This window comes from Danio aesculapii, chromosome 10 (genome assembly GCF_903798145.1).
Source record: "Danio aesculapii chromosome 10, fDanAes4.1, whole genome shotgun sequence".
Lineage (NCBI taxonomy): Eukaryota > Metazoa > Chordata > Actinopteri > Cypriniformes > Danionidae > Danio > Danio aesculapii.
In genome coordinates, this window is record NC_079444.1 from 25585569 (window position 1) to 25600894 (window position 15326).

The 15326-nt window shown below is 35.0% G+C and overlaps 1 protein-coding gene and 1 long non-coding RNA gene across 3 annotated transcripts in view; one reads left to right on the forward strand and one right to left on the reverse strand.

Annotated features, from left to right (window-relative positions):
* tiam1a (TIAM Rac1 associated GEF 1a) overlaps positions 1 to 15326 on the reverse strand; it is a 96789-nt gene that overhangs the window by 26030 nt on the left and 55433 nt on the right. The window contains exons 11-17 of one of the 2 annotated variants that reach the window (XM_056467580.1): positions 14964 to 15068; positions 14129 to 14210; positions 13953 to 14039; positions 9008 to 9220; positions 6841 to 6905; positions 3466 to 3492; positions 2385 to 2392 (exon numbers count right to left, since the gene is read on the reverse strand). In XM_056467580.1, the coding sequence (XP_056323555.1) occupies positions 2385 to 2392; positions 3466 to 3492; positions 6841 to 6905; positions 9008 to 9220; positions 13953 to 14039; positions 14129 to 14210; positions 14964 to 15068 (587 nt within the window). Of the gene's footprint in view, positions 1 to 2384; positions 2393 to 3465; positions 3493 to 6777; positions 6906 to 9007; positions 9221 to 13952; positions 14040 to 14128; positions 14211 to 14963; positions 15069 to 15326 lie in introns of both variants that reach the window. The other variant, XM_056467578.1, reaches the window with a different exon arrangement.
* LOC130236814 (uncharacterized) lies at positions 2682 to 8326 on the forward strand. The gene is made up of 3 exons (XR_008838482.1): positions 2682 to 3172; positions 6766 to 6938; positions 7423 to 8326. It is a non-coding gene; the product is annotated as an uncharacterized LOC130236814 (long non-coding RNA).

A 15326-nucleotide genomic window follows, 5' to 3' on the forward strand; every position in this document is an offset into this window, starting at 1 on the left:
TAAATCCAGGCTGATGTGAAAAGTCAATATTTAGACAGTTAACAGCCTAAACCCATAACCATTGCAATGGTATTTTCTCCGGAGTGATAACTGGAGGGCAGAACTGCTCGGCTGGCTGAACCTGCATTGTAAATAAGTCTAGAGATGTTTTTTGGGTTTAGCGGGATGTTCCACTGCCCTCTATGAGATACATGCAGTCATTATCAAGCCTGGAAAAATAATGAAGTCCTCCTGTCCTTTGTCTTCTAGGTTGTCTGTTTCCTCGGGCGGGTTTCTCCATAATTTATCAGAGTTAAGCGATTCAAATCGATGTGCATAATCAAGCAATTAGAATGCAGGGCTAATTAAAGGAGATGTCCTCCTCTCTTTCCCCCTTCTCGTCTCAAAGCGAGGAAAAGAAAACATAAGTGACGTGAGATAATAGCGATAACCAGGCGTGTGATTAATATGGGAAGAGAGAGAATGAGGGGAAAATGAATCTCATAAATTATGCCCAGCTGAATCAGCTTCCCTTTTGGCTGTCATTCTGTCAAAATCAGCAACAAATACAGAACAATAGGTAGTACAGTACAAGAGAAAGCTTTCAAGTGTGCTCAAAAATTGAAGAGATTTCAAAAATAAAGCACCTTTTCTTTGACGGGTTGGTTATCCTTTTGTTTTTAGTTATGTTAGTGTTTTTGCAGTTATTGCACTGCCAAAATATGAGATACATTAAATATATCAATATATTTGATGATTAATGCATTATATGTTATATACAATGTAGCTTTTTTAAACATAACATAGGTCAATTAAAACTAAACTGATTTAAAGGGATAGTTTACCCCCAAAAACTACTTTACTCATTATTTACTGTTCCTTAAGTGCCTTCAAACCTTTCTGAGTTTCTTTTTTTGACTGAACCTAATAAGATATCGTGAAGAAAGATGGAAACTGGTAAACATTAACTTCCATTGTAGGAAAAACAAATACTATGGAGATCAATGGTTAAAGGTTTCCAGCATTCTTTATAAAATCTTCTTCCAGTATGAGTTCAACAGAACAGTTTTGGGTGAACTTTACCTTTAAGTCTCACAATTTGCAGTAATATTAATGCATTTGATTTGCTGAATTCCTTATGGAGCTGAACTAGACTGCTGTGACATGATTCTGACTCTTTAAAAGATCAAAATCTTCTCAAATATTAATTATTATTGTGCTACACAACAGGTTTTGATTGTGTTTGTTTGGGAGTTAAACTATACTAACTGCTTGTTAGTTGGTTAATACTAAATACAAAACTCACTTTTGACTCACTTAAACGAGTCATTTTTATCCAGTAATTGAACCAAAGTTGATGTTTCTGATTTACTTTTATAGAATCAGCTCATAAGAGTCTTTCATCGGGAGTTAAACTACATGAGTTGCACTAAATGTGTTTGATTAACCTGTACAGAATCAGCCCATGACAGTTGTTCATTGGGAGTCAATCTATACCAGTTACACTGTTTGTGTGTGATTCACTTTTACAGAATCAGCCCATAAGAGTCCTTCATTTGGGAGACAAACTATATCACTCGCACTGTACTTGTTTGATTCACTTTTATAGAATCAGCCCATATGATTCATTCATTTGGGAGTCAAACTATATCACTTGCACTGTACGTTTTTGAATCCCTTTTATAGAATCAACCCATACGATTCGTTAATTTGGGAGTCAAACTATACCAGTTGCACTGTATGTGTTTGATTCACTTTTACAGTCGTTCATTTGGGAGTCAAACTGTATCACTTGCACTGTACTTGTTTGATTCACTTTTATAGAATCAGCTTATATGATTAATTCATTTGGGAGTCAAACTATATCACTTGCACTGTACGTGCTTGAATCCCTTTTATAGAATCAACCCATACGATTCGTTAATTTGGAAGTCAAACTATACCAGTTGCACTGTATGTGTTTGATTAACTTTTACAGAATCAGCTCATAAGAGTCATTCATTTGGGAGTCAAACTATACCAGTTGCACTGTACGTGTTTGAATCACTTTTATAGAATAAGCCCATATGAGTCGTTCATTTGGGAGACAAACTATATCACTTGCATTGTACGTGTTTAAATAACTTTTATAGAATCAGCCCATATAAGTCGTTCATTTGGGAAACAAACTACACCAGTTGCACTGTATGTGTTTGATTTACTTTTACTGAATCAGCTCATAAGAGTCTGTCATTGGAAGTCAAACTATATCACTTGCACTGTACTTGCTTATTTAATTCACTTTTATAGAATCAGCTCATTAGAGTTGTTCACTGGAAGTCCAACAATACCAGTTGCACTGTGTGCGTTTGATTCATTTTTACTGAATCATCATAAGAGTCATTAATTTGGGTGTCAAACTAAACCCCTTGCACTGTATGTGTTTGATTCACTTTTATAGAATCAGCCCATATGAGTTGTTCATTTAGGAGTCAAAGTATATCACTCGCACTGTACATGTTTGATTCACTTTTACTGAATCAGCTCATAGGAGTTAGACATTGGGAGTCAAACTATTAAAGTTGCACTTGTAAGGTGTTTCTTTTCCTCATATTGGTGCAAATATGCACATATGTGGAAGAATATGAACAACTTGTAATCCTTATATTTAAGATTTCAAACACAAGTTATGGCTGGAGTCATGAGAAGTTCTGTCTAAATTGTAAAGTTTTGGTCTACATTACAGTACATCAGTAAGAAAAAAAACTGATTCATAGTAACCCCAAGTGGGAATTTGACTGGGAATATGAAGTATTTTGGGTCTGTGAACTGAACTAGAAGCAGTGATCCAGAATTAGAGTCTCTCTGTCCCAGTTTGACAATGTCCAAAAAGAGCAGCCATGACGCAGTCCATCTATATTGTGTGGTCATGTGTCATAATCTCAATTAACAGCAGAAAACTCACGTTACCAACTCATTCAGTAACGTGGACGGAACAGAGGGCAATTGGACAAACACACACACACACACACACACGGTCTGACACAAAATGTGGTGTTGCTGTGGGTGAATTATTAGGGCTAAATGTGTTCCTGCAACAGATGGTGTGCCGAAGAACAGGCCAGAGAGACTGTCCGGCTGCCAGTGTCTGTGTGATAGACAAGGACATGGACATAAAAAAGAAAGAAAAACAAAAAAAGAGGGCAGATATCAGGTCAGTGAACAGAAAAACAATCACACTGACCTACTGAGAGTAAGACTATTGAGGCTATTGAAGAGTAAGGATGAAAGTGTGAACTCTCACAAGAGAGACGATCAATGCGGACTTTATAACATTTATACAGAAAACAATTGGAGTGGAAGTACATAGTGTGTGTGTGTGTGTGTGTGTGTGTGTGTGTGTGTGTGTGTGTGTGTGTGTGTGTGTGTGTGTGTGTGTGTGTGTGTGCGTGTGCGTGTGTGTGTGTGTGTGTGTGTGCGTGTGTGTGTTTGTATAAGAGTTCAAACATCTGACACCTTAATGAAAATCTGAGCCTGAAAAATCAAACCTTAAATGAAAGTAAAAGAAATGTCATGGAGTATGATAAAGCAATATTTAACAGTCGGGATGATTTAGATTGCTATTTACACTTAACATGCACCAATGGTCAGATTCTGATTTACTGAAGGACAAGTTATGTTTTTAAATCACACCAGAACAAATGATCATCAGATCTCACTCATACAGTAGGTTTGTAGGAATTCAGTCATAAAAATGAAATACTTTGTAAATTGTGGATTGTCCATGCAGCTCAAATGATATTATGAAATTCAGCAGCATTATGTATATAATTTAATAACGACCAATATTTATTCATTAAATGTATTCTGTTAAACTACAAACATGATCAATGCAGTCTTTTGTAGTTTGGGCAGTTTTTGAGAAAGTTCTCTTTGCAAAGTCATTATAAAATCTTGAAATAAACGTGTTTTTAAATTTTTTTTTTTAATTTCACATCTTTTGTTCAAAACTCTTCTTCAAGTAAAACTTGGCCTTAATTCACACGCTGAAGTGTAAATTTTAAATTGTAATTTTCACTGCAATTATATGATTTATACAGTTATTATTGTTTAACTAACATCCAATTTCTTATCTTAGCACAATCACTTTATTTATATACAGTTGAAGTCAGAATTATTAGCCCCCCTTTGAATTTTTTTCTTTTTTAAATATTTCCCAAATGATGTTTAACAGAGCAACGAATTTTTACAGTATGTCTGATAATATTTTTTCTTCTGGAGAAAGTCTTATTTGTTTTATTTCATCTAGAATAAAACATTTTAAGGTCAAAATTATTAGCCCCTTTAAGCTATATATTATTTTGATAGTCTGCAGAACAAACCATCGTTATAATAACTTGCCTAATTACCCTAACCTGCCTAGTTTACCTAATTAACCTAGTTAAGCCTTTAAATGTCACTTTAAGCTGTATAGAAGGGTCTTGAAAAATATCTGGTCAAATATTATTTACTGTCATCATGTCAAAGATAAAATAAATCAGTTATTAGAGATGAGTTATTAAAACTATTATGTTTAGAAATGTGTTCAAAAAGTCTTCTCTCCTTTAAACAGAAATTGGGGGAAAATATAAACAGGGGGGCTAATAATTCTGACTTCAACTGTTTGTGCCCCTGGACCACAGAATCAGTTTAATGGGTATAATTTTATATAAAAATATATTGTAAGTAGAGATGCTCGAATCGATATTTGTTGCAGCAGATTCTGAGTACCGATTCCTTGTCATTGTGATCAGCCGATACCTGCAATCGGTTCATGAGATCGGTTCATCAGATCGGCCAGATCAGCAAGTACTGATCGAATCGTGAAATGTGATTATCGGCCGATCCCGATCTCCAGCAGATCAATCAGAGCATCTCTAATTGTAAGGGTCAAAATTATCTATTTTTCTTTTTCGCCAAAAAAATCTGTAGAATATTAGGTAAATATTGTGTTCCATGAAAAAAATTGATGAACTTCCTAACGTAAATGTATGGAATTTATTCGATATATTCGATAATATATATATATATATATATATATATATATATATATATATATATATATATATATATATATATATATATATATATATATATATATATATAAAGGCAATTTTCTAAATTTTTTGCTTTTTCTCAACCCTTGGATTGTAGATTTTGAAATATGCACATTTGATTGGTTTTGTGGTCCCGGGTTGCATATAGTTAAGTTAAATTCATAATGTTATAAAGAACAAAAAAATATATAAAAACTTAGGACACTGCCTATGTTAATCAGAAAAAAAATCTAATTTGTTGTATTAGAAGCACTTTTTTCCACCAGTTTTTTATCATTTAATGGCAGTAATAAAGCACAACCTCTGTAAATTTATATAAAATGTTAAAAAAACAACAGGCATTGCTAGAATGTTGATGTTAAAAACTGTAATCAGAGTCTGTGAAGAGGGTCTGTAGGCACATGTTCACTCGAGGCCTCAGACTTGTATGAGTGAGTGCTGACAGGTTTTCTCCATCTTTTTGTGTGTTAGACAGTCATCTGTGATCTTGACCTCCATCAGGCAGACGGTGTCATCACTATCACTCTGTGTGAGAGTATGAGTGTGTGAATGTGTGAAGAACCGCGAGGCAAGACAACCTGTCTTCCCATCTGCTGCCGTCTCTGAACGCAGCCTTAAAAGCAAAGGTCACTTAGATCACATGACACAAAGCTCTTAACCAGCCATCTGATTGCAGACACCCTTCGTATCAACGAATAGACTAATGGTCAAAAGTTTGGTAAGATTTTTAATATGTTTTTTAAATGTTTTAATAAGAAGTCTTTTCTGCACACCAAGGATGTATTTATTAGTAAAATTGTGAAATATTATTACCATTTTAAATAACTGTTTTCTTAATGAATGTAGTTTAAACTTTTATTTATTCCTGTGGTCGAAAGCTGCATTTTCAGCACCAATACCCCAGTTTTCAGTGTCACATGATCCTTCATAAAGCCTTATAATATGCTGATTTGCTGTTGTATTATTATTGGTACTCAATCATTAATAATTATTCTTATAATTATCAATATTCAGTTTTTTCCAGCTTTATAGTTTTGTGGAAATCAAGATACGTTTGACTTTTCAGTGTTTTTTATGAAAAGATTTATACACCATTTATTAGATTATTTTGACATTTTTTTCATTATAAATGTCTTTATTTCACTTCTGTTGAATGTGTCCTTGATTAATTAAAGTAAACACATTTTTATGGTACTATATCAATATTTCAACAAAAATATGAAGCAGCCTAACAGTTTTCAACACTAATAACAACAACAACAACAACAACAACAATAATAATAATAATAATAATTATTATTATTATTATTATCAATTATTATTATTATCAATTATTATTATTATTATTATTATTATTATTATTATTATTATTTATACTACATTCAATAAGATAACAGTTAATTCAAATTATAATAATATTTTATCACTTTAAAAATTGTTACAGTTTTTTTTAATCAAATAAATGTAGCCTTGGTGACAAAATAGGCTTCTTTTTAAATCATTTTAAAAATCTAGTCTATGTTATTCACCCCAAATAATATCAAAATCCTCATAACATAATACACAAAGGACCTTGACGCAAAAAAACTGGGATGATGTGCTCTGTGTGTGATTCAGAACCAGACACTCAATCAACTACAGTTCAGACAGACAGACAGACAGACGGTTGGTGGTTCGAGCAGAGAGTGTTTATGATGAATCTTGATGGCAGGTGGTCTCTAACCTTGTGTGCCGAGTCGATTTCATCCTCCAGGCTGTCAGCGGGGCTCTCGGCCATCAGGTTTACCCTGTCGTCGCCTGTGTCATCAGGGCTGTGCAGCACAAGGCCAAGACCTTCATCCAGGATGTCCTCTAGAGGGAGCAATAGAGATGGACAGGCAGTAGGTGAGTGACAAGACTGTACCAGAGATGAAAAGTCATTGAGTAACATTATTTTATTAGATTTTCTTTATCTAAGATCCATTAAACTGATCATAAGGGAAATTAATGAACACTTAAAACATTATATTTATATTTTATTACTAATTTTTGTTTTTATCATTTTATTTTTATTTAAATTCATTTTTATAATTTTATTGGTTTTAATTTTTATTAGCTGTTTTTATATGTTTGTAGATTAATTTATTAAGTTATTGAATTAAACTAAATTTAATTTATTAAGCTATTTAGTTTAATTAATTTATTTAGAGATCAAGTAATGCTATAATAAATGAGATTTTGTTTTCAAAATGATTTAAGTTTTGTGAACTTTAATGTGAATGTCAAGTAACAACGTTATTGTACAATTTTAGTTATATTAATTAATTCCTGAAAAATGTGTGTACGCAAAAGTTATAATATACAATTCATTCATTCATTTTCTTTTCAGCTTAGTCCCTTTATTAATCTGGGGTCACCACAGCAGAATGAACTGCCAACTTATCCAGCGCATGTTTTACGCAGCGGATGCCCTTCCAGCCGCAACCCATCTCTGGGAAACATCCATACACACTCATTCACACTCATACACTACGGACAATTTAGCCTACCCAATTCACCTGTACCGCATGTGTTTGGACTGTGGGGGAAACCTGAGCATCCGGAGGAAACCCACGCGAACGCAGGGGGAACATGCAAACTCCACACAGAAAAGCCAACTGACCCAGCTGAAGCTCGAACCAGCGACTATCTTGCTGTGATATATAATATAATATTTATATAAAGCTTTTAAAGGGGTCCTTTAAAAAAAAATGTGTGCTCGTGCTTCATTTGCAGAAAATCATGTTACTTTTTTCATCTATCCTACTTTGATTATATACAGCTACTCAGCTAACATGAAAATCATATTTCCTAGTTCCTCCAAAAGGACCCGCTCTCAAGAGGCTCTGATTGGTCAGCTAACATAATGTGCTGTGAATCATGAATCCACTCCACATCCCCAGGAAAAGCGTCACGATCCTACAAGCATGCGCTTTTGCACTGTGTAAACACTGTCATTGAGAGTAGCTGTTAGCCGTATGATTTTGAGCCTGAATCAGACAGAAAATGAAGAGGACACAGCTGAACCCTATGCCTGTTCTCTAAAATAACATCTGACAAGTGTCTTTCGCATATAGTCGGGTTATAAGCATGTGTAAGTAATATGAAACGTTTTGTTATGATTAGATTTCCCCCTTTTTTGAGGAGTTTTTAGCCAAATCCAGCACTGAACTGGGAAAGATTCTGGAAGCTGTCCTTTGTCAAATGCTACCTCTATCTTTTTCATAATTCTCTAGAACATAATTAAAATTAAATTGTAAGCACTTCTCTCTTTGTGTCGTGTCCTTTGGAAGCCCAAATACAGAACAGATGGAGCTCTCTAGAAATAGCAGCGTTTGGATTTTTTTTTGCATTTTAGCTTTCTCTGCTATAAAATTGCAGCACCTCAGGCCATGTCTCATTGCTGCGCAGTGTGATCTCATACTGAAGCATTTGTGATCTCACTAACCTGGAGACGTATTTTTTTGTAGTCCTCAAACTTTATTTGCTGTAGGCTTTGCTAAGCTAACTCTGTAAAAGCCAATGTGTCCATTTGAATTGAAATTTGAGCGTATTACATTCAGAGATGTTGTTTATGTTCACACAGCTACATTACACAACAACTAAAGTTTAAAATATGATATCGTAGTGGACCACCCCTTTAAAATATATCTGTGATTGATTGAGTGAATTCAGTCTTGGTGAGCATATAAGAAATCTTTCAAAAACATAAAACAAAATTATCGATGTCCAATTTTTGAACACAAGCTTATATCTAGTAGTACAGCAAGTAATATATGGTCAAATTCCAGCACAGATTTGTTTACATGTCATAATCTCAAACCATTTAAAACATAAATCACTCTCTCTCCAACTTGTTCAACCAAAAGAAGCTGATAATGACAATAAAATATGCAGATCTATGATAATCGGAAGACAGCTGTGAAGAAGTTTACCTTGACTCTGGGAGAAGATGTCAGTGCAGAGGTCTTGCGCTCCATCTGATCTGCGGGGAGGAAGCTGGCACAGCTGGTGCGGATCGGCAGCGGGCAGCGTGCTGACAGTCAGGGTGAGAGAGGGCAGAGCAAACGCAGCCTGCATGTCTGCCAACTCCAGCACACTCGCAGGTTTACTGTTCAACTTCAGAATCTCATCGCCCGCTCGCAGACCTGAAAACACATAAATCACATCCAATTGGTAAGCAAATTTAGCAAATGCACTGGGCATCGCGCAAAAAAAAGTTCCTAAATTATCTTAAAAATGATCCTGCAACATTTAAAAAGACCTTCTATTCAATCAGAGGCTACGCTGTAAAAAAAAATCTTGCTGCCTTAATTTTTTTAGGTGAATCCAATAAACTTTTCTGGTCATGTCAACTTACATCAATCAAACTGACTAAAAATTCTAAGTTAAACTTTGCATAACTTTAAAATTGTAGCTGAAACCTACATTAAAATAAATATTAAAATAAGTTAAAGTAACATAAAAAAACTCATGTAGTCATGATTCTTTTGTAATACAGTTTTTACAGTGAAATATTAATTTAACCGTGATATTGTGACGCTCGGAAAACTTTATATTGAACTTGATAATGAATCTTACGATATCATGGTGTTCATTACAGTCTCTGCATCCCAGACACCAATATTTAAAGTCCTTGTGGAATCAAAATACATCTTTATAGATGTTAATATCAGTATGTTAGTCTTAAGAATATCTATGAGCTAGCGTGCTCCAAAACAGTGACAAAACTTGCATTTAGAAAATATCACTTCTGCTTACATACAATTTTTTTGATGTTACTTCTTGCTTCAGTTTCTCATCAAATCTTCTCACCAATCAAATGCTCTCTAATATCTGATATGTCCCGCCCCAAAAATGCTTCTCATTTGCTTTTCATTTGATGTGCATGAGCTCAATCACATCCCCTGGCAGAGCTGTGATAAAAAAACAAATTGCTATTGGCTGTTTTTAAAAAGGGGAGGGGCTAATATATGTCCCACCCTCTCTTCATGTTACAATGAGGTATATGCACACAGACCATTCGCGTCTGCTGTTCTCGTGTAAACTCACCAGAGGCCGTTTTTTGACTTTTTGACTGACTGAGTCTAGGTGGGTCAGTGAACGAACGACTTGCCCACCCTCCCCCTTCCCTAAACCCAACCAATTTTATTGATTGACAATTTTATTGACTAATTTTACCCCGGTATTTTCAATGGAATTTCTGCGCTAGCCTGCTGCTAATGGCGGCACCTGCGTTTTAACGGTCTTTCGTCTCTTTTTAGGCTTTAACAACCAAATGGATGCTTAAATCTTTGTAACGGAATATATTTAAATTACATTCCAACGTCGATGCTGTAAACCTTATGAAATTGAAAATAGTCACATAAAACCTTCACCGGAAGTTCATCATTGGCTAAAAAACACTAACTCATAGAGATTACATCACACATCAAACTAAAATGGACATTTCAAAGCATTTCTTGGAGACTTTTAACTATTAAAAAAAAAGTAATCACTGTCTGACTATCCATGCGGATTGTACATGGATATAAAAATTACCACCATAATTTTAAATAGGATTATGGAACACTGTCTGCATATCTTACTACCATTTTGTCATTTTCTGTTGCCATCTGATAAGTACTTGGACCCAGAAACTGCGATGTGACGTCAGACTTAAACAGATTCAAAGCAGATTTGTTGTAAATGTACTGTCACATAAAGAGAACAAAGAAAGGACGTGTACTGCTCCTCCCCCTCACTAAATTATCAATTAACAACACATCAGCTGCTCAATTAGCCTCCAACAGCACAGATAATGCTTGTCAGGCAGGATTGCCATTTTAATTGATTATTGCCACCAGGGTCCAGCCCCCAAAACTCATGCAGAATCTATATCCCCGTCCCCTCTCCATTCCTGAGCTTTTCTGAATGCTGTATGGTTTTACGCACATGCATGCATGCACTCACTGCCTGAAGTGTGACCCAGTTTTTACACGATGCAAAATGTCAGCTGTAATAAAGGCTTTTTTATTGGATGGCTCGGCTTTGCCCAGGGCAACGGAGTGATGATGAATGTTGGGGTGATGTCATCAACAAGCGCCCCCAGTGCTGTGCGTCCAAACTGTGTCCTGGATTTGAGTATTACCTCCAGCCAATTTGTCCATGTGTATTTCGCACACACTCGCTTCATTCAGTGTGGACAGCACATGTTCTGAATGATATAATGGTTTGTGGGGAATATTCTTTAATAAACAAACAAAAATAAATAAATACATAAATAAATAAAATAGACACTGTCCACTTTCGTTTGCATCCACCTGACTTATTCATCCAGACAAACCTTTTCTACAACCCTGCCACTTTCGCAAGTCCTTCTGGGTAAAAATACTAACAATACTAAAAAAATACTTAGTTTTTTTTTTTTATTTCAGTCTGAATGCAAGTTCAAGGGAGATTTTGAACACTTTTTTTGGGTTACCCAGGCTGAAACATGCTGAAGGCTAAACCTGACTGGAAGACCAGCTAAAACCAGTGAAGACCAGCATTAGTCTGGTTGAAATGGCTAAAAGCCCATGCCATTTGTATACTGCACATTCAGACACATTCAAACATAACACTTTGTGGTTTCACACAAATCCCCAACCCTTAGTATGAGTAGAAATAATAATAAAAGTGACTTTTAACAAGCGCCACTAATTAAAATATTCTGAGACTGAATACCGGGACACACTGCAACAGAGAATGTCTGAAACTGAAGACTGCTCTTAATGAACGCACTCGCTTGGCACAGATATCACTGGCAGTGTGTAATGGTTTTAATTTGCTTCTCTTGGTAATCCTGTGCTCATGTGAAAGCTTTTTAAATGATTTTCCTCCAGTCCAGTGGAGATTTGGGTCAGTCAGCGCAGTTCAGGCTCTTCTCTACTCCCCTGCTAATTTCTCAGCAGTTTTTCTGAAACTACCGCAGGTGAGGCTGTTATCAGTGTGCGAATTATACATTGACGATCTTGGTCAGTTTGTGTAATAAATGCGTCAGTCATTTGTGTATTTATTTTTCATTACATCTAGTTTATTAATACAACACATTTACAGCATTTTGAGGGATATTTAGTGCATTCTGACCTACAGCATTCTCTGATTAGCTATTTCAGATGTTACTGTAGATCAGACTACAAATGTTGTGCATCTAATTTGACTTCACTTTCAGGCTAAATGTAGATACAAACAACAACAAAGTCTATCAGTGCTCTAGATCTTCCAATTTTAGACTTTTTTTCTAGAATAGACTGATTATGCAATCTTTTATAGGGGTGGTTTAATGTATATTTATATTATCTTTTATTTTAATTATTAATAGTATTATTTGAAATACATATCAAAGTAAAAAAATTCTCAGTATTAAAAAACTGACCCCCCTATACATCTTGTTTGGCCATCCTTCAGGGGGGCTCAAGCATTAGTTAGAAGGGTCAATCCCCCTCAAACCCCCATGTAATTCGCACCCTGGCTGTTACAGTGGAAAAAAACAAGGTTTTGATTTAGATTCATAGTCTCAGAGACTTAAATTTAAATGACTTACATTATTCATCTGATATTTTTCAATAACCATATATATTTTCACTGTCAGTGTGTGTGACATATAATAAATGATATTTACAATTTATATCTATTTTCTATAAATATTTGAACTTATATTTCTTTTATATTTAGCTATATATTAGCTATATATATATTAGCTATCTATATTTAGCTATATATTTAGCTATATATTTTTCAAAACAATTGCAGTTTTTAAACTTTCCAAAGAGTCGCCTGACTTATTTTTGTTTAAATTTCTCCTATACAGTATAAGCCTCAAGTTCTCAAACTGTGGTACGTGTACCACTAGTGGTATGTACGCAGGCTTCCTTCTAGTGGTATGCTGAGGAATCGCTGAATAATTAAAGTAAAAAAATGAACACACTTTTAACCCTTTAACGCAAACAATAACACCGATATGATCAGTAAATTGATCTTAATAGGCTCAACCTTTTATTTTATTTTAAATTTTCTAATGTTTGTTATGTATTCTATCATTTGAAGCTAATTTCCTCCCCATATTTGTAACGGTTGTTGGGGGTGTATCCCGTATTTTTATATCCCAATGTTGACAGGCATAGTTTAATCACTTACATTTCTGACCTGCAAAGCCTACTCTAACACGCAGTAAGCAGATCTAATTTCTAATTTAAATATGTAAATCCAATACATTTATTTAAAAAGTTAAGGTTTTGATCTCAAAGATATACAAATAAGCCATAAATAGCTGCAACATATTTCAAAATTTATCAAAAAGAGTTTATATATCAATATGATGACATATAGACTATATTTATGAGGTCCAAGGAACATTTCCAGCTTTTGATGAATAGGCTACTATATGATAATACTTAACATTTAAGTACAGCAGTGTTCTTTTTACTTTTTAAGAACAGTGCCTTTTTTAATTAACTTTTAAAAGCACATTTTAATTTAAATGTTGATGTTTTATTTATTTTTTAACCTGTAAGCACAGTCCAGTGTTAATGTTTAAACTATTTATAATGGTTAAAGTTGCTGACAATAATGAATATTCATAATAATAAGAATTAATCTGTCACAGTTTTGAACAATGCAGAGCTGCAGCTGCTTAATTAGGTCTACTACGCTACTGTATTTCAATGCCAGTCATTATGGTGGTACTTGGAGAGACTATTATTTCCTGAGGTGGTACTTGGTAAAAAAAGTTTAAGAACTACTGGTGTAGGCAATTATATATTATTATTATTATTATTAATGTTACAGTTTCAAAGTATCCCTCATCACTGTACATGGTTCAGCTGTAATAAGAACTGTCTGCTGAGTACTATCACACACCTTTGGCAAATGCCAGACCTCCGGCTTTCACATCAGTGATATGAAGCTGCTGGCCTCCATCCTCCTCTACCACTGCCACCGAGAAACCTGGAGACGAGAGAAAACATAAGTAAATAACCTAATAAAGGAACAAAGATATGAAATAACAGCAGAAATAAACTAAACAGCATTATTACCATAGCCTATGGCACAGGACTCATCTCTGTCAAACTGGATGACTTTGGTTGTCTTGGCACAAATTTCGATTTCTTTGTAGAGCTGAACACAGTATGATAGAGAGAGAGAAAGAGAGAGAGAGAGAGAGAGAGAGAGAGAGAGAGAGAGAGAGAGAGAGAGAGAGAGAGAGAGAGAGAGAGAGAGAGAGAGAGAGGCTGAGATTGATTGCACTCTTAGGATGTACAGTTCATTTGCTGTTTGAGTTCAGAAAGGGCTTACATACATCACAGAAAAATGTCTTAGTCTGCTGAAATTCATGGCATGGCTATATACGCTAAATAAAAATCAGCACATTCTCAAGAGAGCGGGAGACAAAACTGAAGCTTTGATCATTTTGGGGAGAATAAAAGTACGAGAAAGTCAAGTCTCTACAGAGGGAGAGAAAAAAGATGAGAGGAGACACGGAAAAAACACAAAGACGCTCTGTCATCTTAGAAGAACGGCCATGAAAAAAGAAGAGCGAAGTAAATTAGCTTTTGAGGTTGCATAGTCGTTTCAGAGGTGGTTTTCCCTTGACTCCACAAACACACAGCTACAGGGATAGAAGAACTATTCAGAGTGCATTATGCAGTACATGCATCTTTTACATAATTCATAACATATGCAGCAGCCTCTCCTCAATGCTGTCGGAGAGTTTAAACTCGCTTTAACCTAGATTGCAGTCAGAACGTAAAACTTTTTGCATAGCCGTCACAGTCTAATAAATTCACCCCACGCTGTGTCTGTGACCGCTAAGTGCTCTTAGCTGTCCACGACACAGTGTGGCCGCTGACAGGCTCTTTTCTTTGGACTCACCAGGTCACAGAGGTCCTCTTCTGGCTTGGGGACGTACAATTGCACTTGATTATCGATGAGAAACTTCAGCCGTATGTAGTGTTTGGAAAGTTCCAGTTTGTGAACCTGTGAGATCAAAAAGACATATCACTTTCTTATTTCTTTCTTTTATTTGTTTTACACTAAAATATGGAAGCTTTTTTCTGAGTATGGAATAATAAAAACATTGAAACACATTAACAAACTTTTTATCTCACAGATCTGACTACTTTTTTCTTACAGTTTTGAATTTTAAGATACAAAGGCCCAGTTTCCCAAAATTACTTTGCTGTAGCTTTTCAAACTACTTATTTAAAGTGAGTTGAAACAACACAATTCTTAAGT